General features: G+C 42.8%; 1 protein-coding gene across 1 annotated transcript; it reads right to left on the reverse strand.

Moving 5' to 3' along the window:
* Nucleotides 1–100: 100 nt before the first annotated feature.
* On the reverse strand, nucleotides 101–16,537 carry cavin1a (caveolae associated protein 1a). The gene is made up of 2 exons (XM_084037166.1): nucleotides 15,592–16,537; nucleotides 101–2,524 (listed from the first exon to the last, which is right to left on the reverse strand). The coding sequence occupies exons 1-2, from the start codon at nucleotides 16,102–16,104 to the stop codon at nucleotides 1,757–1,759; spliced, it is 1,281 nt and encodes a 426-aa protein (XP_083893292.1). The 5' UTR covers nucleotides 16,105–16,537; the 3' UTR covers nucleotides 101–1,756.
* Between the last annotated feature and the right edge of the window lie 214 nt (nucleotides 16,538–16,751).

Genomic DNA, 16,751 nt, shown 5'->3' on the forward strand with positions numbered 1-16,751 from the left:
TAGGATGTCAAGGCCCTGTAATTAATTTATTTGCCGCTTTGAAAGTTGCACTTGATGATAACATATAGACTGCCCATACTTACTCTTCACAATCACAGTGTTTTCTGTCCTTTCTCGCTATTCTCTAACCTGCCCAGTGCTCTGAGGGAGCACTCTCTTTAATTGCATTCCCCAGTCCATTGATTATTTTAACGGTTCTCCCTGCTATACTGTGGGCTTCTGCGTGACTGCACCACATCAAGACCTAACAGTCTCTAGGGATGAAAATAGAAGCCGTGCATGCACCCTTTCCTTGTCTGCAGCCTTGTGTGCCAGCCTTACCAAAAGTGCAAACCATTGAACACTGAGAATTGTCAATTTAATTCAGAATAATTACAATCCAATTATTGTAGCTTCCCGTAATGCTCCACAATCGTCTTGCTCTCTAACTTACAATGATGTTAAAATGGCTCTTTTCATCAGTGTGGACATCTCCTTTGTATTTCAGAGAGTGTACAAGATTGCACCTGGTCTCTGTGGACCATACGATGCTCTGACATTTTATTAAAGTGCCTTGCCATTCACAACACTTGGTGATGTGCTGTCTCACTAAGGCTGCATTTAGGATCATTTGCATCTCCGCTTGTTACATAGTCAGCCATTAAACTGTCATCTTGCTCTTCAAACCATTTTTTTTTTTTTTTTGTGTCTGCAATTACCTTAAAAAAGGAACAGAGATGTGCAAATGTACTGCGATGAGCTGTGAGGATGGTGACAATGGCTTTTCTTTTCCTCTGTGGAGGTTGGTGAGTACATGTCCAGATGCAACAAATATAGCATGGCGAGCATACATCAACACATTATAGTACATGATGATCAAGCAGGTTTTCAAGCACACATTGTTCATTCCTTTGTATCAGCTTTAACTAATTCATTATGATACCTGAAACGTTGAATGAGTGATCCAGAATAGAGCCATTCTATTACACAATATAGTAGAACTTAAAACTCAGTGGTGGACGGACTCTTTTAAGGCTTATGATCCTTTCTTTTTTTCAGTCAAAGCACGCAAAATGTACACAAAGGAAGGATCGCAGCCTTGTCTTCAAATAGATTCATCTTTAGATCTTAAAATCATTGTTCACAACACTAACCTTAGCTGTTTTTTGTGGCGCTCTGTGGGGGTTTAAATATTTCAAATTTGTCAATGTTTTAATGTTCCCAACATAAGAGACATTACATTTACATTTGTAATTTACAATATAATGTAACATTAGATGGTTGATCGATTTGCAGGAAATAACCTAGTTCTTTATTTCTTCTGTAGGCCTATTTGTTTTTGTTTTTGCTTGTTTCACATCACATCACTAAAACCATCAATTAAGCATGAATCCTGTCACCATACCTACGAATGTGCATATCATACATGGCAAATATTAGATTATACATTACATCCTCAATAGCAAAGACTATTTATACCTTTTTATGCTGATAGCCACTCAATTTGATCAAACCAACAACAAACAGCAAATAGCCTAAAATAACCAGTCAGCCTGCAGCACGTTTCAAAAATCTAGCCTTCTTTTTCTAATTTGTTTGCTAAAGAGGAGCAAATATGAAAGTCATCCCTGTTGGGTACAGTAAAAAGAAAACAGGAAACAGATGAGATGTCAAAGATTTGATCACGTCTAGAAAAAGTCCCGTCGACTAACATTGTGTCCTTATGATTCGACTCCGTTCCCCTCTTCCTCGTTTTTTCTGCAGAGCTGCGGGAGCTCTATTCACTTTGAGCCTTGTTAAGGTGGTCTGGCTCCACCCAGACCAGTTGAGAGTCCTCAGTCACCTCCAACAGAGCCTCCATCTCTGGGCTGTCTACTCTCACCAGCTCCCCTTCCTCCACCTCCACGTGAACACCCAGCCCGTTCTCCTCTCCCCCCGGCTGGCGGTTGGTCTCGGCCACCTCCACCATCTCTGTGTTCTGCACCACCACCTCCTCCTCGCCTTCTCGGATCTTCTTGACATGGAAGGTGAAGGGGGGCACGCGGTACACGCTGGTCTTGGAGCGAGCGTAGACGGTGTGGTCAGGAGTGAGGGACTTTTTCGCCTTCTCTTTGGAGCTCTTCATCTTTGCCCTGCGCTCCTGGTTGGGGGTCATGCGGGTCCCAAGCTTGCCCATCTTCTTCTCCAGGCTGTGTTTGGTTTTCTCCAGGTTGTCACGGGTTCTCTGTCTCGTCTTCTCCAGGTTCTCGCGGGTTCTCTGCCTGGTCTTCTCCAGGTTTTCTTTCGTCTTTAATTTGGTCTTCTCCATTTCCTCTTTGGAGAAGGCTTTCTTTATGTTGTCCACTTGCTGCTTGGTGGTGCGTTGGAGGCGCTTGGTACGAGACTCTTCGATGATCTCCTCTATCTCCACCTCCTCATCTGAATTGAGATGGTCTGCCAGTCCCTCTTGTCCCTCAGGTATCTGCTCAAGGCCCTCCACGGCATGGCCTTCGACTACTGCCTCTGCTGTCTTGGATTTGGATGTCTTTGGTGGCTTCACTTGGTCCTGAGTGAGCAAAATAGAGGAAAAACAAGAGAATATTAAGCCACAGCAGCATTATAACGAGGAATCTCAATGTGTGAACTGAATCCCATTTTCAATTTGACATTTACTACAATATTATCAGGCATGATGCTACACTGATTGCATGGTAAGATCATGTAAATGATGGCATTTCATTTAATATGTCATGGGAAAAGTTAATAGCCTTTGGGTGAGGAATGAAATTGAAAATATGTGCACCATGTTTCACAGATTCATGTGTCATCCACACATTCACTGCACATGATTTTACTGCTTGGAGGCGGTGGAGAGTGCCATCTAGTGGTGTCAATTGAGTGCCAACAATCAAGTGCCAACAGGGCTCCACCCAGTTATATTACACTCTTAATATAAGAACACAGTCTGGTGTGGTCACATGTACCCTATACCAAATACCTGAAATAATAATAAAGCTACGGGGCTTTAAATACTTTATCTGCAACTCCACAGTCATATTGAAACCAAAGCCAACAAGCTGTTGCATCCATAACCGCAGGTGTATTTCCTGCCATTTGCTAGAGTTTCTCTGAAAATAATAAACTCACACACATTTCAATGTTGTGACATGTTGACCTAATTTTCAATTGTTACTGTGGGTGATCTATTAATTATAGAAGCTGTTTATCTATACGTTCTATAATTTACGATGCTGCTTTCGCTTCTCTGGAAAGACTTGGTGGTTAGTGCAGTTTCAGTTCAGCCAAAAGTAGTGCAGCAGTTATACACAAACTAATACCATAACACAATAACCTCAGACGTAGCACCGTAGTATCTGTTCTACATACGCACATGTTTCCTCAAATGGTTAAATGAAATTGCACAGGTTTTCACTTCATGCCTATCTTTTACTTTACCATGCAGCGTACAAAGATCAATCAATCAGTACTGCAGACACCATGTGGCAGGACACTGGTACCAGATATCCACACAGGGAGAAGCAGTACTATGTGAACAATGTTGACGCTCTAACAGCATGTGTAGCCCCTAGCCACCCTGCTGCACCTCAGTGCCACCTCACTGCTTCTCTTTATATATAAAAGGATGAGTTAGAGCAGTGAGGGTTCAATAAGCCCCACAATGATACTGACATTTTGTATGACTCATATCATTTTGTACATTTTAATCTTATGGTAGAAATGTCTCTGAAAGAAATTAAACTGAAACAATGAAAAGCATCCTTTGATTGATGACAGGTTGTCTGAAACTGGACTCATCGCAGGTTCACAATCTTGAAGCATTTGCTTAAAGCACATGTGGTTTGAAGTGTGTGTGTGTGTGTGTGTGTGTGTGTGTGTGTGTGTGTGTGTGTGTGTGTTTGTGTGTGTGTGTGTGTTGAATTTGAATAAACAAATAAAAAAAGTATCCTCAGTACTGACTGATGCATCGGAGTGAAGGGGTAAAGAAATGTGCCATATGCAGACTGAATCTCAGCAGTGGAAACCTATGCAGCAGGGCTGACTGACAGCAGACAGCAACACATGAGGAGGTGGCATGTTAGAGGGATATTAGTGTGCAAAAGTACATCGAGGCATGTCTTGATTTAGCACTGTCAATATCAACGTTCCAATACAGGTTTAAAAACTGATAGTGGGACACATAACTTGAGAAGGTGGCTTTTTGTAGCGCTGGGTCTTTAGTTACTTACAATATTTAGAGTAAAACTGGATTTCAGTGCTAATATCAAACATCTAAAAGACAAACACCTGTCAGATCATGTGATCGCCACATCTCCCTGGGCAGTTCAAATATTGCCATACGATCCTATCATAAAATGGACATTGCCTCCTTATCTGGTGCCGTGTATGGTGTGGACTCGGCCGACTTGCTCTGTATGGGTTTATTTTTGGCTGGCCTTTGCCTCTCTCTGGATTCAATCTACCGTTCTCTGGCTGCCGGCCACCGCCGACGACCCTCCCACCACACGACACCCTCCTCTCCCGCACAGCAACAGATAAACACAGCGCCCCGTCACCACGGCAACCACCTGCTCATGTTGTCTCTGGTGGGTGGTGAAGTTTAGCCGGATAAACAGCTGACTTCCCAACAACAGTATTACCAACATGAGTGTACTACAATTAAACTAAAATACATACGGCACCTGCTTTGCAGACATGCACACAGGGCCGAGTGTGACTGAGCTGCAATGATAACATTAAGGAGAGATATTTCGGAATGCATGAGCACATAACCCTGCCCTGATATTTTTCCATAGATTGTTTCAAATTGATGTAATATGACCAAACAAAACTGACCGAAGTCCTGAAATGTGACAAGAATCAAACCCTCCACAGTAAAGACGCGATCTCACAGTGACATAAAGAACATGTGTGACCTCATACATCCCTAGCAAAACTTGATTACTGCCCAAGTTTGGCTGGTGGGCTAAATTTGAAAGCCAAGGTATTAAGCTGATATGTATTTATATATGTGCATCTCTTGTATTCCTGGAGTAAACAACCCTCAGGAAAGCAAAACCTCTGTGTGTATAAATACACACATATCAAGCGTGAGTATAAGTATTCATAGCAACGTGTGTACACCGTCCCTCACACACAGCCATGCAGACACACAACACATTTTCTTTCCGTAACTGTGAACACTTTTCACGAGACGTTCTGAAGCCTGAACAGGAAGGAAAAACAGCCGACATCCTGAGAATATCTGAGCTCATACAGAACAGGGAAACTTCAACGTGATCCAGAACCACATCGGCCCCCTACTTCACTGAAGCTATGTGGCTAAATTAGGCTTAATCAATACCATTTCTAGTTACTTAGCAGCCAACATACACACCGATACCAATATATGTACAACATTATCAGCCTGTTTAATGGCCTAGCAGTTATATTTTCCTCACATTTTAAAAATGTTTCCTTCTTTCATCAAACTTTAATCAGGCTTGTGGGAGCCCGTATGGACAATCTATTTGTGGAAATTGTGATAACATCAGCACAGCCTGTTTGGGTTTCCCTGAGTACAAAGCAGGAGACTGGGAGCTTGATGAAGAAGATGGAAAGTCCATTAGTGTCCCTGCGTTACCTTCCACTCTCCTCCCACTTACCAGCAATGGAAAAGTCAGCACTGTGTGTGTGTGTGTGTGTGTGTTTACTGACCAAGTGCCAGGCCAATGGTGAGACTGAGTGTATTGTGTGCTCTCCTCAATGAGAAGGAGGTCTGTTACTAATGTTTCTTTCCTCCCAGAGTGGCCTGAATCATTCCTCAAGGAAAAGTTGGCTTAAAGAAGTGGAATTTTCACCCTCTCTCTGAGTGTGTGTGTGTGTGTGTGTGTGTGTGTGTGTGTGTGTGTGTGTGAGAGAGAGAGTGTGTGTTTGATTTGTTGCTTTGACAAGTCAACAACCGTTTGAGCCGTCTCTCAGAAGGAGGTACAACACAGGGCAATTAAACAGATTGAGAGGAAAGATTTAGGTAAACAGCTAAGACTACAAACTATCAAGGAGAAGCAAGTGAGACAGAAATGTTGAAACGCGTGAAGAAGGTCTGTGGGAGATCAATCAGCAGCGTATCCTTGGTGAATTGGGAAGTATTACAAAATAAGACCACAGGCCCATGGATAATAATGAATAAAAATGACGTTGCCGTTCATTATTTGAATATTGTAAAGGAAAATGTTCTCTGTCTGACTCATACCAGGGCTCTAGCTAATTTAACCAACTGTTGCCGTGGACAACAGAGCAAACAGTGTTCTCAATCAACACTAAACTGAGACCACGGCAGCTCTGACTAAAGCTGCTGGCATCTCCTTTTCTCCATCACCCCCCCCCTCTCTGTCTCTCTATCTGCTGTTATAAGACCTACACTAATCCATCCGGTCCAATACTCCTGTTTGGTTATTTAAGTATGTGGTCAACCAGCATCAGGAATAATTAAATGGCTGTGTCATACGGGACCATTACAAGCAAGATTGCCGGTTAAAAGACAGGAAAGCAATCAGAAACTACCATGTAATGACCATGTGACTGTGTGGGGTTGAGTTACAATTAATTACACGTTATACATCCATGTATTATATTAAATATATACCGTAATAATCTTTCTTGTAACACTACACATTTATCCAAGAAAATCTAAATGTGGAAAAAATCTGATTGCAGACATGATGACTTCCTTTTTCTAAGAGTTAAGAGTTTATATATGTATTTGCTGAGCCATTAGGATGAGCAACCAGGCTGACTCGCAATCCTGATCCACCTACACATATTAACAAGACGCTTGCTTATAGATAAACATATACAGGCCATTCCTTTTGAGGCAGCGTGATGAAAGGCCTCCCCGGTGAGTCACAGGAGCAGCTGTCTGATCCTGTCCAGTCTCTGCAGCTGTGCACTTTCACAATGACTGATACCACTGACCCGTTTGCCCCTCCGGGATGGGAGAAGGCCAAACGAGAGATTGACATGAAACAGAGGTGGAGATTCATGTTGAAGGACCCTGCGGAGGCCTGAATCGCGATGCTTTGATCCCTTAAGAGTGCTAAAATAAGGACACTAATGTACTCGGGTCATTAATATTGATGCCTCCCACATTCTCCTAAACATGGCTCAAACAATTCACAGAGGACTGGTCCGGCCGCCTGCTACCTCAGGCATTTTGGGGTAACTTATGACTGAGGGCACGTTGTAATTCTGTTTCATGAAGCTCTATGAATCCTTTTAGAACAACTCCAATCCGACGTCCTGTGGGGGATGGAAATATTAACAATCCCACTCTGTGTTTAGACAAGACAGGGGCTCTGTATACCAGGTAGCCAACAAGGCGAAGCCATGTTACGGTGCTCACCACACGAAGGGAGCTCCTTGGTTTTTCTGTCATAGTGATTAGTGGTCTAACACACAGGGACCTGAAGGGGGGAAACCCTTTTCCACAGCTCCGGAGACCACTGGAATCCCAGGGTTAGCCCCATGCAAAGATGGAAATGTACTTTTCCGTTTACGCCTCTCTACGTATTGGCAGCTTCAGTGTTGGAATACATTATATAACTATCACTTTCTCTGTAATGGTGCCATTCACGTTGACCATTAAGGGTTTGTCAGTCAAATCAACTTTCTGTGAAAAATTTCCATTCATGTGCTTTGAAGGTTGGAACTAGTTTAGGCAAAAACATCAAGGAGCAACAAGATTTTTTTTTTTTTTTTTGCATTTCATTTTTTTTCTTAAAAAGCTACTAAATTAGACATTTTTGAGCATTGATATAGGAGCAAACAACTTTCCGATGTAAAGATATCGTAGAGTAATGGGCTCCTGAGCAGAGAAGTCCCTCCGTGTGTGTTGTAATCAGTGCTTCTCTGTGCCTTGTCCGGCCACACATACATGTTTGTGCGTGCAAGTCCCACTGTGGAGTTAAAAGCCACTGCTCTGCACTGCGCTCATTGCGTGGCTTCAGATTCTAACTTGCCAACCAGCCATAATTCATATTAGACACACATATTAGGTTTACAGGATCAACTTTTCATATAGGAAACTCTTAACTCCTGAATTTAATTGGGCAAATCCCTGAGAAAATGTGTGAAACAACATTATGCATTTGAAGAAAACAAAAAATGAAATAGGAGAATATCATTTTATGATTATTATTATTTATAGATGAATCATCTTAAACATCCATGTGCATGCAAAATCTAATCCCAAGGGTACCCAAACCCTGGCACACTCTCAGTGACGGCCTATAACTCTCACACAAGTGACAAGAGCGGCGAGCTGCTGGGGAATCTACCACCGGAGTGACCTGACTGTTGCAGGTTTGAACACACCAGATGCTGCTTTCACACGCAGCCTCTTACATTACAGCGATAACATGTATTTGTGGATACTGCAACGTTTTAATTTTATTAAAATAAAAAACACTTCGAAAGAATGTCTCTAGTGGTACCTAGATTTGTACAGTATGAAGCCAACAACAGGCTACATAGTAAAACACACATTCATGTGGAAATAAGCCCACACAAACACGTAATGCAATTAATGCTGCTTAATTCAGACCCACTCAATGAAACAAGACACCACACTGTTCCATTGCATCGCTACTCGTCTATTTATAGTCAACATACTGTAGCTCTTTCCTTTAAAACACCAACTCTGATCATCTGGCCAACGCTTTTATTTTGGCTGTGGCCTTGTAGGTGAAGGGTGTGCCTACAAATCTTGGAATAAACAGCACGGAGGGTATCAGCAGCTTCCATGGAGTTATGAAGCGGTATGAAGACGCATTTCTGTTAGCCGGCCAAGACAGCTGCCTACAACGAACTGCTGGTGAATCCCGTCTGCTACTATGGGATGGGGATGTGCAATAAGACAGCTGGCCTGAGATCAGACCCAGATAAAACGCTCACAAACACACCTGGACTGATTTATTCTGTAAGGTGATTCACACATGTAGACGTCTGCACATGTGGACACACTATCACAAGGGGATTGATAGAGAACCAATTTTGAGGTGTTTTAAAGCAGTAACATGTGATAAAGTGATACATACACATTTGCATTCCTGAATAACTCCTATAATAACATAAACATGTGTTGGAATAGCAGGGATTCTCTATCTGCTTTATGCTATATATGCTAATGACAGCAGAGGTTACTACCATCAAATCCACCTCCTATACCTCAGACACACATGCCACAGTGTTGTACACTCGAGCTGATAAAGTACAGCAGAGTGAATGTACTGTATGTGAGTATATATAAAATTAGACCAGTCTAGTTATGCCACACCAACCCTACTTAGACCATAGTTTCAGCCTCAAGCGTTTAAAATGATCGGCTTCTTCAGAATTTTCCACATTCTTCACGAGACCATGGCAACTAAAATCAAGAAAACAGGAAATAGGGCCCTATGATTGAAACGCAGGTGGAATCGCAGAATCTGACAATGAAAATTAAATCAACTGAAAAATGCGGAATTTGTCCGATTTTTGTTGTTTTAGTGTAATAAACGGGCACACCGTTTTTTTTTTTGGAGGGGGGGATTTTAAAAAGTGGGTGGTATATTGTGACTCCTCCATAAATTATTGCACATACACTTGCATTTTTATGCACATTTGTCTCTGAATGACAAGGAATTACAATTGGAACTACTAGAACGTTTCTTCAGTATTTTGATTCATCAACCATGTGATTAGACACCATTTGATGGGAAACAAATGCTATAAAAATGTAAAACACAGAATTTAGAAACATTTTAATGGAAAACACAGAATTTGGGAAAAAATTTAACGGAAAACGGAATCTGAAAAAAAATGAAAACGGATTTCATAGGAGCCAAAGCAAACAAGGTGAACAGTTGCAGAGGCTGGTCGTCAGCCAGCTTTCAGAATACACTCCTTTTCAACAAGTGACATCAAAAACGGTTTCGTTTTAAAACAAGGCCAATGATTTTATGACAAACCAAACAAAAAGGGTTGTTCTTGCTGAAGGTTAAACTTTCTTGTTCCCTGCGGTGCACAAAATATTGGTCGCTGCTAAACCAAAGAAGATGAAAAGAAGAAGCTTTTTGACAGAACTTCAATGAGAAGATCAATATCTCTCTCACAATCACACAGCTACCGCTATCTTAGCTTAACACCTTATATCTTGTAAGATTAATCAGTGCACAAACTTAAGAGGAAAACCAACTAATTGCCCCGTTACACTGGGTTATTTCTAGACTGGGTACTTACGTGATTAAGCCCGACCAACTAGTCCAGCAACGAGCCATTTTTACACTTTTTTGCGCCGATAAGACAAACAGGATATGGTGTGTTAATTAGAGGTCGATTTGTTTCATTTAGCGGGCAGACTTTGTTGCTCTTGCACAGATCCAGCTGTTTCCCCCCGTTTCCAGTCTTTGTGCTAATAAGCTAACTGTTTGATGGCTGTAGCCTCATATTTATCGTACAGACACGGGAGTGGCTTCAGCCATGTTGATCTAACTCTGAGCAAGAAAGCCAATGGAAATGTAATTGCAGCCTACATACTTACTCAAATGTGTTTGTAGTCATAGGCTTCCAACCCACGACCCCATTAATTAGTGGACAACATTTTACATGCAGAGGCTCACATGCCACCAGCCCCTGGACATCGTATCTGGCTGGACTTGGTAGCCGCCATTCAACAGTGAAATGTGGAGCCGGCCAGATATCTTTCCACTAGTCCAGGGTGGATGGGGGGCAGCAGGAGAAAAGGAAGAGACAGGAAAAGAACAACATAGTGACCAGTACAAGCGCTCGAGCAATTACTGAATGAGCTGTGCCCTTGGTTCAGGATTAGACGTCTGAGTTGGAGTAAAAGGGGCTAAGTTGATAGTGGGAGAGAAACTGAGACGGGAGGAGTGGAACCGGTGGGCATGTTGGCAGGAGATGCCAGCGGGATGAATCACAGCGCTAACTTAGAGCTGCTGGTTGAGTGCTTTTTGTTAGAGCTGGTTGCTCTTGCTGACAAGGGGCTGGTTAACTTACTACCCTCTCTGTAATGAGTTTACGCCTGAAAACAAAGATTCACAAAGGGTGATCCCTACGTCTAGAGTAAGTGGAACAGAGATACTGCATAGCCCGTGCAGGGTTTAAAGCTGTTAAAAAAAGTGGGCTGGGTCCGATAGCGAGGATTGTTGGCTACGATCTGAACTCTGGAATAAGTAGACTGTAAGCGAGAAGCCTTTCGTCTCCCTGATATAGTTGACCACACGGCTATCACCGTCTTTGAGCCGCAGCCAAACACACCCTGATTCCAGACACACATCGGTACCGTCTCACACTCTGACAGACATATCACGTTGCATCAACTGGATTAATCCACATAATTAAATACATAATGTGCATTGTGACACACACACACACATGTGACCCCCAGGTCTGATAGAGCAAGTCAAGATTTAGAGTTTCTATTTAAAGCATCCATTTCCTGTTATTAAACCAACTAAAATAGGCACCCACACTGGTATGCAAACTCAAATGGAAACATGTTGCTTTTCTACTGGTTACAAAGCATGCAAATCCATTAAATGATGACATTTCAAAGAGAACGGCAACAGTTTCACACATCAAGGTCTGTTCACAGGTCTTGAGAGGAACAAAAAAGTGTTCAAAAGCCTTTTGTGGTTGCAGAGGTTGCTACATGAAATCTGGTGAACTTTTCTCATCTGATTGAGTCAGCCCCCAGTTGTCATTGAAGAGTACAAATTTAGAAATGGAAAAATCTGGGGGTGTGGCGCTTAAAAAGAAGCGAGGTTATTAGACCTCTGTAGCTCCTCATCTCTGCTTGAGGCTAGCGACTCAAAGAGCCGCTACTCATGTAACACATCCGAATCTCTGTCCGTCTTGCAAATGATTGCTAAAGAAAAACAGGCAAAATTTCCCAATGTGTGGTTATTGTTTGCATTATCTGCATGCAGACTGTCCCATCATCCTATGGAGCCGGGCCACTAGGAGGGTGTTGAAGCAGGACAAACTCTTCCATACAAGTCTCCTACTGGAACATATGGAGGGCATAAACTGAGATTGGGCTGTTTAGCCAGCAATAGCTTCAGCCAGCTGAAGGCCCAGATGATTGGACATCGATGTGCCTGGTTTGTCTGAGGATGAGCAGGAGGCTCAGCTACTGGGGCAGGGCGTTACCACTATGCCAGCTGTCTGCTTTCCCCAGCCAGCTGAGAAATTGTTAAATTATGACAGTTACTAAAACTTTGTCAATAATTTCTTCACAGTTTTAATCATTTTTTCAATAGCTTGTGGATGTGCACAACATATTGTTGTTTTATTTGTTTTTTACAGAAACAGACAGGCCTGTAGAGGGACATTTGCAATTTAATTTTATAACAAACAACACAAGCCTTTAATGAGGAAGCCACAATAATAGCTCTAAACAGCTTGGGTCTTGGTTCATTTCCTGACACCTATTGCTAAAAGGAAATTGCTAAACATTACAACAGGAAATTAGACTGGTGATGCTGAACTAATATAGAGCAATCCCTGATGATATGAGACTAAAAGTAAATAAGGGCATAAACATGGACTCATTTAGAAATGGAAAGACAATGAGTCAGTTAAAGACAGCAATATTAGATGCAATCCAGTCACAGCAGAGACATGCAGGGTGTGTGAAAGCAGGGTTCCACTGGATCACTGGCCATGTGTGAACCGCAGAGCTCTGATGACAGATTGGTTGTACCCTGTGCAGCAGGAAGACCCTCAGCTGCTGCAAAGTTTGATATTTAAGAACTCCTGAAAGATGTCACCTAATGACGAAGGAAATGTGCATCTTCCCTAAAGTGCATTTCAAATTCTAAAGTCCCAAAATGGAAGTGCCGTCCGTGAACTAAAATGAAGTATCACAATTGTGGTTCTTCCAAATATATGATAATGAAATGGGCTATTCTGAATAATGAGTATTTTTTTATTTAGGTACTTTTATTCTATTTTTTATGCTTATAATTGACAGGAGGGATTTTAATTTATAAAGGACTCATTTTAGACTGTAGAAAAGATCTGAATAGTAAGTATTAGAGGTGTAACGATTAATTCGATTAATCGATGAATCGATTGTCAGTATAGATTCAACTAAATCGATCTGCTAAAATAAAAAGATAGAATTAATTTTTTTGGCTTCACCAATGCAGGACTACTTTTTTATAGAATAAATATGTTATTTTTTCACTTTTCAGAAGAATACAGATAGTCTCACTCGCATTATTGCATGTTTATTTAATGGATATAGAATTTTGGTTACAAGTTACTGAATCGAATCGTGGTTTACAGAATCGAATCATATCAAATCGTTACAAAAGAAAAAAATCGTCCTTGAATTGAATCGCCAACTACTGTATCGTTAATCGAATCGAATGGCTGTGAAGCCAAAGATTCACACCCCTAGTAAGTATGAAATCTGTCTTCACCGACATACTCTGCTGTTGCCGGGGATGCTGCATGCCAACATCATTGCAGGTTTAATTATAAAACACTGTCAAAGTCTTTCCAGACTAAAACTCAGTATGTGGTTATTTTCAGAGCGGAGAGACAGAGGAGCGAATAATACGGCACCTACAGTTAAAGCTGGTAACTAAGCGGAGTATAAAAGGTCCTGCACAGCAACGGTAACGCTGTGAAAACGTCCCCCTGGTCTTACGCTAATTCTAGCCTCGCTTGACATCGACACTGTGAGTGAAAGGCATCATTGGTGAGGAATGGCCACACACACGTCAATATTACTATACTTGTGAGAAAACTGCACAAGCTTACTCTACAGCCACGGAACATTTACCAGAACCTCTACATGCCTAACCCCGATCTCATCCTCCTTGCACATTAACACACAAACAGGCGGCGGAAAGCGGTGAAAGCTGATTGAGAGCCAGTGTTGATTTGCAGTGGTGCCAATATCAGACCAGCCTATGACAGTTATATAAGCTGGACACGGTGCGGCCACCCTCTGGCAATAAATAGATCATGGCAGCTACTGCAACATGGAAGCCACAGCTCCTACAAGTGCTGTGAAACATGACAGTGACAGGTTTAGACAGTGATAAGATTATTACAGTTTATGTAACACTAGCAGGAGATTTCTTTGTATGATTTGTGTCTGCTGAAACAAAATCCAAACTTAAGTCTAGAATAAAGCCGAAGCTTTCTAAAATAGTGCAAACTCTTGAAACGACTTCCACATTTGCAAACTGTTTTATGTCTAGTGTTTGGGAGGGTTTGCAGTAGACCATGCGGTGGCACAAAGAGCAGACGGCACCTGCTTTGCAGAGTAATTTATGAAGGGCTAGTGTGTATGGTTGGATTTCTGCTACATGGCGATAGTGTAACCTGCTCTGATAGTGGACCTCCCAGGAGGGGGAGGTGAAAAAGGTTGCCTGCCAATACGGATCCTGAAGTAAGCTCTACTCACGAGAGGTTTGCAACTTTCTGTGTCACTGTCACTAATGCTTTTAAAGAAGGTCCTCTCCCTACTTCGGCACATTGCAGAGGTTACTGTGTGAGGTGCATGAGAACTACCTCTGACATTTTCTTACGCTGTCATTTGATTTGTGGTCTAATGACAAATTGAGGATCAAAGGCGTGCATGCTGAAAGTTTACCAGCAACACATGACAGCAGTGTCCTGCTAAAAAAAACTCAACGTACCGGTAGTCTCAATGCCCAACGGCAGTCAGTCGCACTCTGACATGAATTCATATTGAGTCCTCTATTTATCTTAATTCTCATTTATTTTCGAGATAATCATGGTCCCAACTGTTTGAGAAGCTACGATGCTCCTTAGAATAAATGTGACCCTGGTCCACGGGTCACAGTTTTTTTTTTTATTGTGTCTTCACGTATTTGAGTGCAAGTTTGAATGCATGCATGTCAGTGTGTCTCACTTTTGAAAAATCATCAAATGAAAAGCTACAATTGCATCTTACATAGCAGCACTCTGCCAACAACGATCTGCCCTCCGAGCACTCAGAGGTGGGGGCGTTGGTTCTGTCTCAAGTAGCCCTTCGTGCCAGTGTTTATAGGCCTTTTTATTTACACCAGCTAGTCTGTATTTAGTTACATTGGGTAATCATGGAGTCCTGCAGTGGGAAAGATCACAATCTGCCTTCTTTTTCTGTGGAAGCTGCTAATATTCCCTCATCCCTGAGAGGAGAAATCCACCTCTCACAGGGCATGAATACAAACCATACAACAGCTTCTAAATAGTGCACTGCAGTGTTCGATTCTTCGTAAACGTTACGGCCTCATTTAGGCTTTCGGAAAAAGCGATTCAGACGTTTATGTCATGGAAACGGCCGAAGCTCTGGCCAGCGTCCTCTATCCTAAGAAAATACAGAACGTTTCCACGAACAAGGGTCAACTCAAGCCACAGTGTGACTTGAGCTCTCTCTGGTGAGATGATGTCAGGAGGTTGCTCTGGTTTTCAGGTGCTGTTCATAATCCCCTCCCAACCTTTTAACATGCACTGTGAGTGTAACTTAAAAAGCCACATTAACATTCTCATACGAAGATCGCTTACCATCATTTAGTCCACCCTGTGATAGAAATAGCAAAAGACAGTATTCACCTGGAAGATGAGGACTTTGAAGTTGCGTCTCTTGAGCAGCTCGTTCTCGTTGCTCTCCAGCTTCTTGATCTGGCCCGCCTGCTTCTCCAGGTTGCTGCGCACCGACTTGACGTTGACGCTGACCTTGCGCACCTTATCCAGCATTTTGTTGACGGTGGTGGCGGTGCCGATGTGGTTCTTGGACAGCTTAGTCAGCTCCCCTTGGATGGTTGACACCGACTTCTCCATGGCTTCCTGCCGGGCCTCGAGGCCATTCTGGGTCTGCTGGATCTGGTCTACCACCCCGATAATCTTGTCTAGCAGAGACAGGACCATGACCCCGTTCATCTGTGCTTCACTCTTGCCTCCGGGGCCGGTGGTCATCACCGGGTCCACCTCCTCATCTGGGTCATCATCATCATCATCTACTGCTGGCTCGGTCGCTGCAGCCACCAGAGCGACCTCGTCGTCGGCGTCATCATATGTCACTTCTGCTAGGGCTGCGTGCTCCTTCTTGACACCTGTATCCGCCATGGCTGTCAACTCTAAATACAAGCCGCCCGCACACTAACTACAGATAAAAATACACTACTGAAAACAACCCGCAGGAGCCACGCTGCACAGAACCCAGTCCCTAATCCTCTCTCTTTACTTGCAGACAACTTTCTCAATCACTTGTTTGTCTCTTCCTAATCTACTTTCTCTTCACCCGTAGTCTCACACTGTCAGCCTTCTCTGTCTCTCTCTCTGCCTCTGCTCCGGGATGCCAGCCAGCCAAGGGGAGAAGGGCCTCTCACAGCTGAGGCATGTGTGCCCTGACTCAAATGCCTCTGCTCCCTGTGAAACCATCCAGTCAAAGTTTCCCCTTCTTCCACCGGGCCCCCGCCCCCGGCTCCCCCTGCCGCCGGGGCTCCACCCAATCTGTCGCCAAGCTCAGGGCCGCGTATCTCTACCAGACTCCGCCTCTAACGGTGACACACAGTCAGACAGTCGGTCAATCAGTTCACTGACAGGTCTAATATTGTGTTTACTCTGAGGTCATATTAATAGAGGCTATTGCCAATGTGTTGATTGTTCCACAAAATGAGATGCGTGGGGAAAAGATGTCTTTAAAATCAATCTTCCATGAATTAGTATCTTCTTGTGTATGGAAGTTATGTTTACCAGAAATTAAATTAAAG

Source organism: Eutrigla gurnardus, assembly GCF_963514095.1.
Source record: "Eutrigla gurnardus genome assembly, chromosome: 20".
Lineage (NCBI taxonomy): Eukaryota > Metazoa > Chordata > Actinopteri > Perciformes > Triglidae > Eutrigla > Eutrigla gurnardus.

What these genes read in the sequence shown, in the direction of transcription:
- cavin1a (XM_084037166.1), bottom strand. Translation starts at nt 16,104, where the DNA reads ATGGCGGATACAGGTGTCAAGAAGGAGCACGCAGCCCTAGCAGAAGTG. An exon ending in TCAAAGTCCTCATCTTCCAG is followed by an intron (nt 2,525 to 15,591) that starts GTGAATACTGTC and finishes TTGCTCACTCAG; the next exon opens with GACCAAGTGAAGCCACCAAA.